The sequence below is a fragment of the Macaca nemestrina genome, chromosome 5 (assembly GCF_043159975.1).
Source record: "Macaca nemestrina isolate mMacNem1 chromosome 5, mMacNem.hap1, whole genome shotgun sequence".
Taxonomy (NCBI): domain Eukaryota; kingdom Metazoa; phylum Chordata; class Mammalia; order Primates; family Cercopithecidae; genus Macaca; species Macaca nemestrina.
Window position 1 is genome coordinate 127,288,920 of NC_092129.1, and position 14,882 is coordinate 127,303,801.

Below are 14,882 nucleotides of genomic sequence, written 5' to 3' on the forward strand. Positions count from 1 at the left end.
CATCTTAACTAAGAGCTTATCACATACCGTGGCTGTGATTTTTGTAGTTTGAGGTACGACAGCAAAACCAGAATGAAATTATTTTTTCCTACTTCACAATTCTATTGATAGGAGTTTAATATTCTTACCATCGATGTTAGCAACCTCAGCATACAATATTTTTTTAAGTTGAAAACTTTCCCCATTTTACTTAAAGGATGCACTTTGCAGATTCTTTTTGGTATATCCAAGTTGCCAACTTCACTACTTTTAGGCTTTGGTCCCATCATTAAGTAAAATAAGGGTTACTTAAACACAAGTACTGAGATACAGTTGATTTCATAACTGAGAGAACCATTAAGTGACTAATGGTCTGGGAGCATCTACAGCATGGATATGCTGGTCAAAGGGAAGAGTCACATCTCAAACAACATGATATGAGATCACATCATGTTATTCAGAGTGCCCCACAATTTTAAACTTATGAAGTGGTTATTCTGGAATTTTCCATTTCCTATTTTCAGACCATGGTTGACTGCACGTAACTGAGACTGCAGAAATTAAAAGCTTAGATAAGGGAAGGCTACTCTACCAGTATGGGACTCTTAACACCTTTCCACGTGGCTCTGGGTGGGACTGAGGCCATTTAATTAAAAATTACTCCAAGGATTCATCGTTTTAAGAGGCAAAAACACAAAGGATCAAATGTGGTAGTTTATCAATTAGAGTGGAAAGACAAATAGAGCAAAAAGGTATAGAAAGTTTTAAAAGGTATGGCAGAAAATAAGATCAAGGTAAAGATAATTTAAAAGTTAGTCTGAACCAGTCTCTCTGTCTGGCTTCCCAGGTCTGAGCTTGTAGTGTAGGAATCTGAGCTTGACACAGGAAGCTTTCTCATTGCAAACAGCTCATTTGATGTAGTAGAAAGACCCAGCCTTCAAGTTGGACAGACAGTTTGGTTTTAAAGCCTAGTTCAGCAGTTTACTCTATTTGTATTCTGCAACCTATTTAATTTACTTGAGGTTCAGGTTTTCCATTGGTAAAATGGATTTATTGTGGAGATTACAAAATTGTAAGCAAATGTCTAGCCCCACATATGTTTAAATATTTTATACAGCAACTTTTCCAAGGATGAACTGCTGAAGGAGGTTATGCCATTTTCTTTCCAAGAAAACCCTAAAATTCTAATTTGAATTCTAATTTGAATACAAATTTACTTCTTAGTTTCATCAGGAACTAAGCAGATAAATTAATTAACCTCACAGGCATATACAGTTTTAGGAACAAAACTATATGTAAAGTAAGGTATTACATGAAAATTTTGTTTAAACTTTGCATGTATTTATAGAGAGATCACAGTTTATACAGAAGATATTTTTAATACATGGTATTCTAACAGTAGGCTTAGGAGAAATAAAATCGGCCAAGTATTCTAAAGCAAAAATTGAATCTTAGCAGAATTACTCCTTGATGCCATGAAACAGTCTTTAATTTTTATATTATCCACAGTGATAAATGTATTACAGGCTCTCAAAATGTATTGTTCATTCACTTAATAATAATGGCATGTTGTTTTGTGTTGCTTATAGAATGGTGTATTCCACATGAATGTAGCAAAGTAGCTCCTATGTTTATATATCTTAATTCCCTTTATTTGAGATTACATGTAATTTCATCACTCCTGGCATTGTTCTTTTCTGAGGATAAGCAATAGTTGACTCCACTCCAAATGTTTGTGACATTTATACATGGCGTTTATTTATACTTATTGTTTCAATTTTTGCCAGGATGATTGGAGGAACATGGGATAATTGTGAGAAGGTAGGCTGGGATAAGGCCTAACTGTAGATTCTTTTTCGTGATTTAGTTCTTCTAGGTAAGGTTATTAAAGACTGAAACACTTCAAGTCTTGTTTTATATCATGTTTTTACAGACTGTTAAAAAATGACCTCAACAAGCACAAATACAAATAAAACAATTCATATTCATTTCCACAGGATTTATTGTAATGCTGTGCTTTTTGTTAATTTTAGCAAGATTAATTTCAATATGATTGATGATTACTATGCCATCTGAATAATGTTTAAAAAATGAATTTCAAGTTCTGATCTCTCAGATATGTGCTATTATTTCTGGCTACAGGATTTAGAACATAAATAACCCTTACCTATTTTTTTACTTTAAAAATTAGGAATGTCTTAGACAAATATTCAGAAGGTGAAAATGACATTTTAACTAACATATTTGTGTATTAATTCATACAAGAAATAGCAATTAAATATAGTAGGCACTCAATATCCACGGGTTCTACATGTAGGGATAACTATGAATCCAAAATATTTTTTTTAATTTAAAATAAAAATAAAAATACAGTATAGCAACTACTTACATAGTATTTACATTGTATTGGTATTACAAGTAATCTAGAGATGATTTAAAGTATATAGGGAGAATCCCCCACAAACACTGAGGGGCAGCTATATTTGTTTTAAACAATGTACTGTCTTGTGATACCATGTGGGCTATGAAAATGAAAATTCAGCATAACTTCAAAGAGTTTTTAGCAGACTGGGAAAATATAATATGTTCAAAAATAATTATTGTACTGCCGAAACCAATAAGTACATTAAGAGAGATAAATATACATACTATTTAATTTTAAAGTAATTCTAATCTCTGGGGTGATTTAGAGAAATTTCATAAAGAAGTTACCAGTACAATGAAGTCATTAAAAATATATGAATATATGGAAACATAATCAAAATAATGGCTTTTTCAGTCCGGGCAGGGAACCTACAAAGAGCAAAGACACAGTGAAGAGAAATCTCAGGAAAGGTTTGGGTAATAGAAAGAAGTTTACTTTTTATTGAAATAAAGTTTTTGTGGATGTATAGTAAGAGAAAGGTAGAAGGTTAGATTGGAGTTTCACAGATTGCTAAATTTGAACACCAGTTTATTCAGTAAAAAATAGCAAGCCATTAAAGATTTTCAAAGAAAAATATGTAATCGGACCCATGCTCTAAGAATATAATTTTGACATTAGAAATTGAAGCAAAATGGAGAGACATGGGACTAGAAACAAGGAGAGCACTTAGGAGAGGGTTCTTGGGAATGGTTCTGTACACTCAAGCTGCTGCTGGCAGAGGCTAAATGCCGCAGAGGCTAGAGGGGAGGAATCAGCTAACCTTTGGTTATGGAATAAGTTCACAAAGGTGACCATCAAGTGACTTAGCAGGACTGACCCTGAGAATAACTATGTAATTTTTTTTAATGGCAAATGCAGGGGAAACAGGTTTATGTGAGAGAAATAAGGACGATGACCACTTCAGACATGTTTAACTAAATATGCTATGTGAATGCATCAAGCTTGTAATATACATGAGGAACTCTGGGGTTGATCCTGGGGTTATGGGCATAATGGTGAGCGAGAGGGACTATGGAGGACTTAGCTAATCCATAGACCCCCTTTTCCATTCTCATTACACACACAGAAAATTTATAACTTTTAAAACATATCACCTAGCTCAGAAAAAAAAAGTCTCAGGTTTCATCAATGAAAATGTGGTAATCATGTAGGCTGATACCACAGAAGCATATGGGGGTATCTATCCCAGAAAGAGTACCTAGTAGTGTGGTAATGGGATTTTAATATCTACATGAGAAAAATTCGATGTTCTGCTAAGGTATGAATTTGGAACTATATCTTGGAGTCTGGCAGCACCTCCTTGCCAATGCACAGTCATTGAGATTCATGCCAGCTATTTTTATGGGTTGTGGATTTGTGACACATGAGTATTGTGGAAACCCAAATTGAGAAATTAAGGTAGAAATTTGTTCAAGAATTGATAAATTCCAAGCGTAAGGGCAGAAAGCAGATTCTTTTGATAGGATCATTTAAATAATTCAAGATGCTCATAGAATTCCTACAGAAACTAAAATTACCATGAAAAGGCATTCACAATAAAAACTATAAAGCACATGAGAAAACAAGCTAACTTAAGACAAGGAAAACAAACACAGGAGACAACAGAAAAAAAAAAAAAAACTATAGCAGAACAGAAGGTAACAGAACAACCTGAAAATGATTATAAATTAACCAAGTGAAATGTTCATAGAGGCAAAGGAAGACCATAAGAACAGATCTTTACAGAAAACAAAATTAGCATTTGACAAAACGAAACATTATCTATAAGTGGAAATATATTCATTAAAAGACAAAAGCGAATGGATTAATTGAACAGCAGATTACATGTAACCAAAGGGAACAGCAGATTAAGTGCAGCTTAGCCTGCAATTAGGATTTGAGAAAATTGTAAGAATGAAGCCCAGAAAAATAAATTAATAGAAATTGTAAAAGTGAGGTTAGTAGACAATGCCTAATAGAATTTCCATATGGAGTAAACAGAGAAAATAGATATGAGAAATACGTTTGAAAAGGTAGTACCTTGAGAATTTTCTAGAAATTAGGAAAAGCACTAATGTTAATATTGAAGAAGTATAGCAAATCCTGAGATAGCTAATAGTAAAATGCAGATAAGATAGAAACAGATAATCCCAAAAACAGTAGAGAAAAAAATAGATTACCATAAAAGAATTAGCTTGACAGTAAAATTCCTATCAGCAATAACTGAGACCGGAGACAATAAAATAATATATTCAATGTGCCAAGATAACTGTCAACATAGAATTTTATACCTAGTCAAACTATTGTTCAAGAATGAAGATGAAATAAAACCATTTGCTGACGAAACAGTCTGCAACATCTACCATTCAGACTCTTGCTGAAAGAACTACTAAAGTATTCAGTTAAGTCAAAAACATTGAACCAGAAGTAAGGGATAAGATGAAAAAAATAAATGGAGCAATAGGAGTTTGCAGCTTCAGAAAAGTAGAAATTCTTTGGAATGGGTCTGGGTAAAACTTAACCACCAGGCAATCAAAGCTGAACAAAAATATTATGGCATATTAGTGAGGAAATTCCTGAGATTAGTTAGATGCTGTCAGATCCATGTAATATACCTTTTTACACAAAGGAATCAGTATGGTAATCCAGGTGATGCAGTATTGCTAATAGTTGAGTGATTTTTGATGTTGGCAGTATAATAGAACTTTAAAAATTATATAAAAGAATATATTGGTGGTTGGATTTCATTCCCTAGGTTTCTGGTTTAAATGTTTTGGAACATATCCTAAGCATCAGTGTTGGTCTTTTTTAAAGCACCAAGGTGATTCTGTGCAGGCAAGGTTGAGAACCACTGTAATAGATTGTTAGAGAAGAGCAGAAGTCCAGAAGCTGGCCTTGGCCACTTGTTAAAGAAGAGAATTCAGTTCATATTCATGACAGTAGAGGCCTTTTCTCACTCAGGAAAAGTAGCTTGACTTCTTTAGAAAGGGTTGGCAAACTTTTTCTGTAAAGTTCCAGATAATAACATTTTAGGTGTTGTAGGTCAGATGATTTCTGTTGCAACTGCTCAACTCTGCTGTAGTGTAAAAGCAGCCATAGATAAGTATGTAAACAGATGGGCGTGGCTGTATTCTAATACAATGTTATTTGTAAAAGAGTGATAGGCTGAATTTGGTCTCTGGGCCTTAGTGTACCAACCTCTGCTTTAGAATGTTAAAGTATACAGTTAAGGGAACATAATTGAGAACCATTACTTTAGCTTTGGAGAAAGTAGTCCCATGTGTGACTAGATCCAAGCAGCGTTCCCTCACAAGATAGGGAAGAGCATATGAACATGAAATGCAACAGAGTGTGAAGATCGCAGAGACAGAGGCATGGAAATGTCCTGGAGGGAAAGTGTGAATAAATAAAAATGCCCACATAGAAAGTTAAGGTTCTGTCAATAAAGTGGTAGCTGTGGCCAAATAATAATTTGGAAATGCAGGAGAGGTTTGTTTTGTTTTGCATTTGTTTTATTTTGTTTTTCACATTTAGAAGGAGAACATGTAAATAAATAGCTAGGATTTTCCATTTACTCACATCTAGATGCTTTGGATTCAAAAATCAATGTATTTATATATTAGCATGTTATTGTAATCATTACATTTGTATTAAAACTTTTTCTCCTTTTCCATCCTTAGCCACCTTCTCCAGTGTTATGTTCATTTAAGAACATTTTATTTTCACACATCTTGATTAAATTTACAGATTATCTAAAGCATAAACTTAGATTATAGTGATTGAAATAGCAGAGGGATGAGCTTCCTGTTCAGCATAACTTTCAAATTTTACTTGAATTTATCCCCTTTTATCCTTTCCTATCCCTCATAACTGCTTGAATGGCTTATAAAACTACTTAATACTAAAACATATTTTAATTGACATTTTAACACTTCCATAATTTCTGTAACCTAATTTGGTTACATCTTAGAATCAATGGCTATGTACTGAATCATTGAATATGTATTTTATTTTTCTACTCCAAAGACTGTTAGGAATTTCATAGTGCATCTTCCAATCAATAGCATATTAGAATTAAGGAAATAGGATATTATCTTGTGTTTTTGCCTCTACCTTTTCTCCGGCATCTGCTTCCACTGCCCCCACAGAGTTATATTTCTGGGAAAGAAATCTGATCTTGCCACTACCTTACCTAATAATTTTCAGTGCCTCAAAACAATTTTGAGTGATCTCAAAGTCCAGACAACTTGGAATGGCATTCAAAGGCTTTGCTTTCTAAACCCTTTCATATTGTAGCCCCTGTATTCGATCTCCAGCCTCATTTCCCACCATCCTTCTATCTTTTATGTAGCTTGCTTCATTCATTCCTAAATATCATACTCATTATGCATTATTTCAATACAAGAATTGTAAACATCTCTGAAGTAAGTTTAATAAAATGATATTGATGTTGAGCTGGAAATAGCTAAAGCAGGCTTTTCCTAAAGCTTAATTATTTAAGATTGAAATGGATCTTTGTCTTTGCAGGAAAAGCTTGACTTTTTATATTAGAATGAGTTACCAAAGAAGCTTATGGAATATCTTTATTCTGAGCCTTCTAAACACATTAGACACTCTTCTGTTTGGAATGATTTAGGTAAACCCATGAAAGAGGGAGAAAAAATGAACTCTGAGGCTATGCCCAGTTCCAGGACCTTTGGATGATTAATAACTGTATCTAAATGAGGCCAAAATATCCAGATGGGGGTAAGAAGAAAAATTCAGTTAGTCTTCTACGTGGTCTCCCTGTATGTTTCCAAAGACCTGGATATTTAACAGTTGGGTGTATGTAATTATTTAAATAAAACCATATATTTCACTAGTATTTTCTGCTTTGAATGTTAATATGTTGCCATGGTATGAATAACTTTACCAGATAATCACTTACTAATTATTCCCATCTGTCATCGAATACATGTATCAAATTGTAATTATTATAGAAAGATAAAAATGTGAGTTGATTGAAAATGCTTCAAACTTTATTTGGTTTGGTCTAAGGATAAAATAATAATAAAGCAATAGTACAAAATAAATTTTCCTGATGCAGTTTTGACTAATTCTTTTTATAAAATGGAAATGGCTTATTTACCATATGCATATTTATAAGGCTCTATTTTTAATCTAGGTATGTGTCTTGTGCTCTGGGCTGTCCATATGAAGGAATTATTACACCGCAAAAAGTGACAGAAGTAAGCTACATCTCCAGCTTTTTTGGTTTATGGTAACATGATATATATTATTTTTAAAAGTGGAGTTTCTTACTGTTTACTGAATCTGCATAGCATGAAGTCATAGATTAAGAGATGAGCCCTGAAGACATATTTCATCACTTAACTAATAGTTTCATTTTAACACTGAAGTCCTGTACATTGGCTATAACTTTTCAACATTAAGGGACAGTTGAGTCCTACAATTTGGGTGCTCAAAGGTGGAAGGGACGAAAGTATCTATTTTGTTTTTTTGTGGTTATAACCTAGTGAGTGGCCTTTGCAATCTCCATCAGAATGTCAGGGCAGTTTGTGGAGAAACCCTTAAACTTTGCCTTGGTTGCTTAGGTAGCATCCCTATTTTTCTCTTGCATACTTTGGCCTGTTATATCAGAGTATACACCACTTTTGTGTTTTTATCCTTTTGTGATCCTGTAGGTCTTACTGCTGTGATTAAGTTGCTATTATTCCAGAAAAATTTTAAAACAATAGATTATAGTCATTAAGGCCCTGATTACTGAAGTTTATTTTCTTCCTGTCCTTTATTATTTATTTATACCAATGAGTACAAAATGCACTGTCTTTGAGATTATATTAGATTGTCTCAGACATTTATTTGTATATAAAGTACATTAATGTAGACTTGTTTTTAAGGTTAATTTTGACAAGTTTAGTAATTTGTCAAAAATTTGGCACCAAAGCAGTGAAGATGGCCTTATAAGAAAATCCAAATTTATGCAGGATAAACTTTCAGTTTAGCTAACTAAAGCCATTCCTCTTTTGTGCTTTCATTTGAACTTTTGGAATCTACTACAGATTTTTCAAATGAAAGCTATCCTTTTATCATTATTTACACAAGATCCTTGCACACAGAGGCACGTATCCTATAAAATAACACCATTCATATTTTGTAGATTTTCACTTGCATGGGACCCTTCCAAGGCTCTGACATTAATTTGCATTCACAATTTTGTGTGTGTGTGTGTGTGTGTGTGTGTGTATGTATATATATATATATTTTTTTTAAAGAATACCTCCAAAGGGTATGACTTCAGGCTGGCCCCACAAAACCTTGATCCACCTTTGCTTACCAGCAGACTTGCTTTCTTCCTTTTGCTATGCACCACATAGGAGTGAACCACACACACCTTGGGTGAGGATCTCCGTTTCTGTACCCGAATGCCTAAGGTGCTACTGCAGAGTCATGTAACAGGAATAATTCAGGGCCAGCAACCTTAAAGGGGCCTTTTGTGTGATTCTAATACATTTTGTGCTTAACTCACTCTCTTCTCTCTGAAATTACTACTTCAAACTATGATTACTCTGTTCACAGTTTGGTCCTTCCCCTCATTGTCTTCCTCCTCAGTTTTTGCTTTCTCATTACACTGTCCTTTGCATTTATCTTTTTCCCTACCTGGAATGTTCTTTGCATTTTATATGTCAGCTGCCTGGAAGCCATTAACATTTGCATTTGATATTCTTCCTAGTACATTGTTCTCAGATCCTTCCTTCTCACCCTCTTCAAGTTAGTAAGCACTTTATAATAAAGCTTACTTTATTTCAAGTTGTCACATAGGTTAGAATCGTTTCTTTGTTTGAAAATTCTTATTTTTGTGAGTATTTATTTATTCCTCAGTAGGGTTGACTAAGATCTATCCTCACTTGACTTAAGGATCTGTATTAATATGAGCCATGTCAGTATTAATTTCCCCATTATATCCTGGGACTAGCACAGTGCTTGCCATAAAATAGGCATTGAAGAAATACATATGAAATGAATGAATGAATCAGTATCATGTGCCAGATTGTGTATCAAATGACTTTTATACATTCTCATTTCACTTTTACAACCAAACACGTCATTATTAAAATTGTTTCTATCTTTTTTTTTTTTAAGAACAAGTAACCAAGGCTTAGAAAATATGCTAAAAGAAGGTGTTTTGTTGTCTTATTCTACAGATTAGGGATTGAGGCTTAAGTACGCTAACCTTATGCCCAGTGTCATATGAGTAGGATGAGTGGGAGCTGAGATTTAAATTCAGGTTTCTCTGATTCCCAAACCCATGTCTTTGTCAAAATACCATGCTGCCTTTATGCATTCATCTTGCTCTTTGAAAGTAACATTATTCAGCTTGAAGAGATCTTGCAATTTGCCTCAAAGTATATATATTTATGAGCCAGAAAAATTAGGCCAGAAATATTAAATGACTCTATCAGTTGCAAAGCTACTTAAAGAGCTGAACTTAATATAGTTGATCCTTGAACAATTTGGAGGTTAGGGACCCCACACTCCACACGCACAGTCAAAAATCTAGATATAACTTTTGCTCCCCAAAATTTAACTACTAATAGATTACTGTTGAGTGGGAGCCTTATAGTAATGTATATATTATATTAATGTATATAATATAATGTATATAATGTAACCCACCAATTAACACATATTTTGATTTTCACTATCTTGAAACGGTGGGCAAATGTAGCTGGAGACCTCAATCTATGGTGCATACTCAGCAATTCAGCTTTCTCTTATGTCATGACTTTTTTCTGCTTCTTGGGAGCACTTCCAGCATCACTAGTTGCACTTCTTGTGAGTTTCATGGTGTTAAGGTTTATGATATTGCACTAAACATAATGAAAAACACATAAGAACTGCAAGAGATCACATTGTACTATGATATGCAATTTACTGGAGAGATGAACTGTTCATACAGAGATGATTAGCATCACCAGGATTTTGAGCTCACTGGAATAGCACTAGTAGGTGGCTACAAAATTATTACAGTAATACAGTATGTACCACAATTAATTTTATGCTGTTACGATTTAGTATTGAATTACATGTACATTTCTCTTAAATGAGAATGACAGTATCTACAGTCTGTGTGTATGAGTTTTGATAAATTTCAACTTTTAAAAATACATTTGTATTATTTTATAGTAAATGAGAAAAATCTATTAGTATTAATATATATTTTATATATTCATGACATACCTTTTTCTTTTTTTGACATTTCTATACTATGGGATTTGTCTGCAAGTTTTTTCAAATCGTTGAAAATCTCCGAAAAAAATTTAATATGGTTATTTAAAAAAAAAAATCATTTACAAGTGGATCCAGAGTTCAAACTTGTGGAGTTTAAGGGTCAGCTATATAGATATCTTTTGACCCCTAAATTAATAGCTTGAGAAATACTACTTCCAAAGTAAATCTGTAATGCTTTGGTTTGATTATAGTGTTGAGAAACATACGCCTGTCATAATTGCCATTGTAGCTTGTAATTTCATAGTGGAACAAATAGCTGGATAAAAAGATAAGGTAGATATGACTCTAAGGCAAACTTGAATACAAGAAAAAGACAATTTCAGCAATATCAAAGTCTTATATAATGTTTAGAATAAGCAAAAAAAGAGGACCAGAAAATACATTATATATTTTTCATGGACATTACTGGTCTTAGTTGTAATTTTTTACCTTTAGATGATGTTATTTGTGGCACAGGAGGGTTTGAGTCTCTTCATTTCCATTATTTTACTAGCACTTCACCTTTATCAACAGGTGTCTAAGAGATTGTACAGCATGGGTTGTTATGAGATCTCTCTAGGAGACACAATTGGAGTGGGAACTCCAGGAAGTATGAAAAGAATGTTGGAAAGTGTGATGAAAGAAATCCCACTGGGTGCTCTTGCTGTTCACTGTCATGACACCTACGGACAAGCCTTAGCAAATATCCTTACGGCCCTTCAGGTATTTTGTATTCTTTGTGTGTTATGTGTGTGCATAGGGTGTTCATCTTTATCTGTAATATAAACATACCGAGAGTTGTATTGTTACAATTTTTATAAAATATTATGAATATAATTTTAACCAGTGTCTTCACATGACAGGTACTTGGGAAATATTTGTAAATCTCACATTTTTTTAGGGCAATGAAGATCTCTTATTAATTTGATTTGATAAAATCTGTAATCTGTTCTTTTGAAAAGTATTAATCTTAGCAGAGTTATGTCTGCTTCTCTTCCCATATTCTGTCAACCGTAACATTTAATAGACTGAAATACGATGGCAGTTTAAGCAGTGCAAAACATAAAAATAGTAGACTATCATAATCATGAAACTAATGCTTTGGTGATTTCATGCTCTCTGATGGGAAGATATGGTGCTGAAATATAGTATATTTTGCTTAAAATGTTTTCCTGATGTTGGCAAGCTTACTTTAGACAGAACTTATGTCTTTTAATCAAGTATATTTCATTATATGATAAAGTGAAAAGATCTGGAAAGTGGGAAGACTACGAATTGCTTATTACATTCTGTGTTATTTTAAATGTATTCGTTTGAAAGAATAGATAGAAGTGGCATTAAAATAGTATTATTTTAAAATTAATGTCAGGTTCTTAAATGCCGCTAAAAATGATTTGTTTGATATTCTCAGAACCCAAGATTTTGACAACTAAAGATAAGACTATATAAAAGTTTTCTGGTTGGAGGCTGAATACCAATATGTAAAGCTTAATATCACAATCCTAAAGTATACAGTTGGTTGGCAGAAGTTAAAAAACAATGGGGATATCAAGTTCCACAAGGGCTTATTTTGACTTTGTAACATATGTGTACAAATCCTTATTTATCGTCTGGAAGCAAGAAAGGAACGTTCTATTGAATCAGAGAAAAGAGAAAATATTATTTCATGGTCTTTGGGGCATAGGAATTTTTACAATTTTCCTTCCCTACGTATTCTAGTTTCTGAAACAATAGAAAACTAGACAGCACTTCAGGATCCTGTGTTCAGCTGCAACTGGAAGTTATTAAGTGTTTCTGAAGGGCTCTCTCTCTCCCCCTCTCATTTCTCTGTATGAATATATCTTCTATGTTTTAATACTTTGAGTAATCACTTATTTGTGTAGCATACTTATTATAGAATGAATGACAGTTGAGCTCTTCAGGATAAAGGGCTATAGAACAAGATATGGGACCTCAAACTTCTGCTTCTGAACTATATCTGCCTCTTGAAAATGTCCAAGTAAGAAAACATTGCTGCTACCCCAATGCAGTTTGAATGGTTAAGGAAGGCCTATCTGAAGAAGCAATTGTTGAAATCATATCTAAAGAATGAGAAGGAACGAATCCTAAAATGGTGTGTATGTGTTGTGTGTGTGTGTACGTGTGTGAAAAGAATGTTTTAAGCTGATGAAATATCATTTGAGCAAAAGTCCTTGGGGAAGGAGAGGATTATGTCCTAGTAACTAAAAGAAGACTAATGTATTCAGATAAATTAAGGTTTATGAAATTTGCCATATTAGTTGAACTGCATTGTCTCTATTTTCTGAGAGATTTGGACTGAAATTCTGGTCCATTTTTCCATCTTATAACAGCCATACAGAGGACAAGAAACAATCTTGGGCCCAAGCAGATGAGGAACATGAATGAGAACATATGTAAGGGCAGAACTCCCCAAAAGACCACACCCCTAGTCAAAGGGTGAATCAGCAAAAGATCCACCGCATAAAGGGAGAGAGCAAGCATGTTCAAGTCTCATGGCCTCGGCTATGAGTAGAGGAGAAATAGGACGTATCTCTTTATACTACACAATGTTTTGTAGACCTTCATGTGAGTTTAGGGTTCAAGTTCACATACCTGCAGAACTGGAAAGACCTAAGCAGATGAGTTATTTTCAAATGCCTATGGGTTAGTAGCACTGCAGGTGCCAGAAGAATATTCTTATAAAATATAGATTAATATATATTATATATGTATATATTATATGCATATATGTATTATATATTTATATATGAATATATATTTTTAAGGAACAGATCTTCAGCTTACACTAAACTATTTGAGATCTGTGTGTCTTGTGCACACGTGCATGTGTGTGTGCGGGGGAGAGATTGATACTGTACCCCTCTGTGGCTCCTGTGATAAAAGAATGTCTAAGTGTCAGGATCTGAGGATCTGTGTTTTCTGTTTTCCTAGCACGGGCAGAAGCTCTATTGTGTCCATGGGACGCTGGGGCAGAAGGGGAGAAGGGGCCTTGGAAAGCATTAGTATACTCTGTGTTACATTGCCCCAGAGCTTAATTTATAGCCACAGTGTAAACACATGGATAAGAGAGTAAAAGTGGCTTGCATAATAAGCAACATTGATATAAGGCCAGAGAAGCTACTATAAATGAGTGATTGAGAAAATGGTCAAAAAGCAGAGATGTAGAGCTTTCTGTCTATTCCGCCATCAGCGGGCATAGAGTTCGATACCGCATTGACATCATAAGAAAGATATATACACAACCGCTTTCTTGAAACTGTATGTAACTGAGACAGTGTTCAAATGTTTTGAAACGTTTATGTTTATGAAAGACAGCCACATGTGGTACTGGAATGTCACTGCAAACACACATGTGGACTGGTCCTGAGTGACGCCGAGTGAGGTATTCGCCAGTGCTCTCTTCTCACCCCTCTTCCAACAACAATAAAAACACAATGAGCAGGTTTAACTTTAGAGGAGAAGAAGAAAATATATTGAAGGAAACTGTCAGTGTTTGAATAGAAGGAGAATCAGGGAAAATCTAACTTCATTATGAACGGGGCTAACCTTGGCTTTAGGAAGCAGAGGCCATACTTCATTTTTTAAAAATGGAATCTTTGAAGTGGCTTCTAGTAAGATTGTTGGTGGATATGGACTAGATATCATTTGCTTTAATTTAGGGGTGGAGAAGCAGTTTACAGCGCTTCAGACTGGAAGTTAATATTAAGACAAGCAGACATGTAATAAGTGGAAACTTGGCCACAATGACAGGAAACAAATGAAAGTTATAAATGGAACGTCCCCCTCAGTCTGGAAAGCACACACTAATAGTGTAGTCGAGGGATCTGAGGGATCTTTCTTGGGTTCCTGGGTTTTATTGTTTTTTTAAAATTACTTAAATATATGATTTATGGGACCAGAGATGGTTGTATGGAATTCAAGAATAATTATCATATTATTTAATATAGAGGAATTATTCTGAGCATGTCGATTCCAGTGTGGGATATTTATAATCCCTCAAAACCAAAAAAGCAAGAAAATGAGGTGCCAAAACGTACAGCAATTTTAGTCACGGAAGAAATGGATGTGGCCCAATATACTTTCTTAATTTTTAATGTAAAAATTTAGCTTCACCCTTCTGCCAAGTACCTAAGTAAAGTTAAAGGCCAGTTAACAAACTGTTTAATCTAATTAATTTCTCAGCCTCTATTTTTCTCCACTGAAATGA

At 34.1% G+C, this 14,882-nt stretch overlaps 1 protein-coding gene across 3 annotated transcripts in view; it reads left to right on the forward strand.

The window, feature by feature from the left end:
- The window catches only part of LOC105479546 (3-hydroxy-3-methylglutaryl-CoA lyase like 1), a 159,392-nt gene that overhangs the window by 73,686 nt on the left and 70,824 nt on the right, over positions 1–14,882 (forward strand). For all 3 annotated transcript variants that reach the window (XM_011737548.2, XM_011737549.3, XM_011737550.3), the window contains 2 exons: positions 7,548–7,611; positions 11,189–11,377. In XM_011737548.2, coding sequence (XP_011735850.2) covers positions 7,548–7,611; positions 11,189–11,377 — 253 coding nt within the window. The remainder of the gene's footprint in view (positions 1–7,547; positions 7,612–11,188; positions 11,378–14,882) is intronic.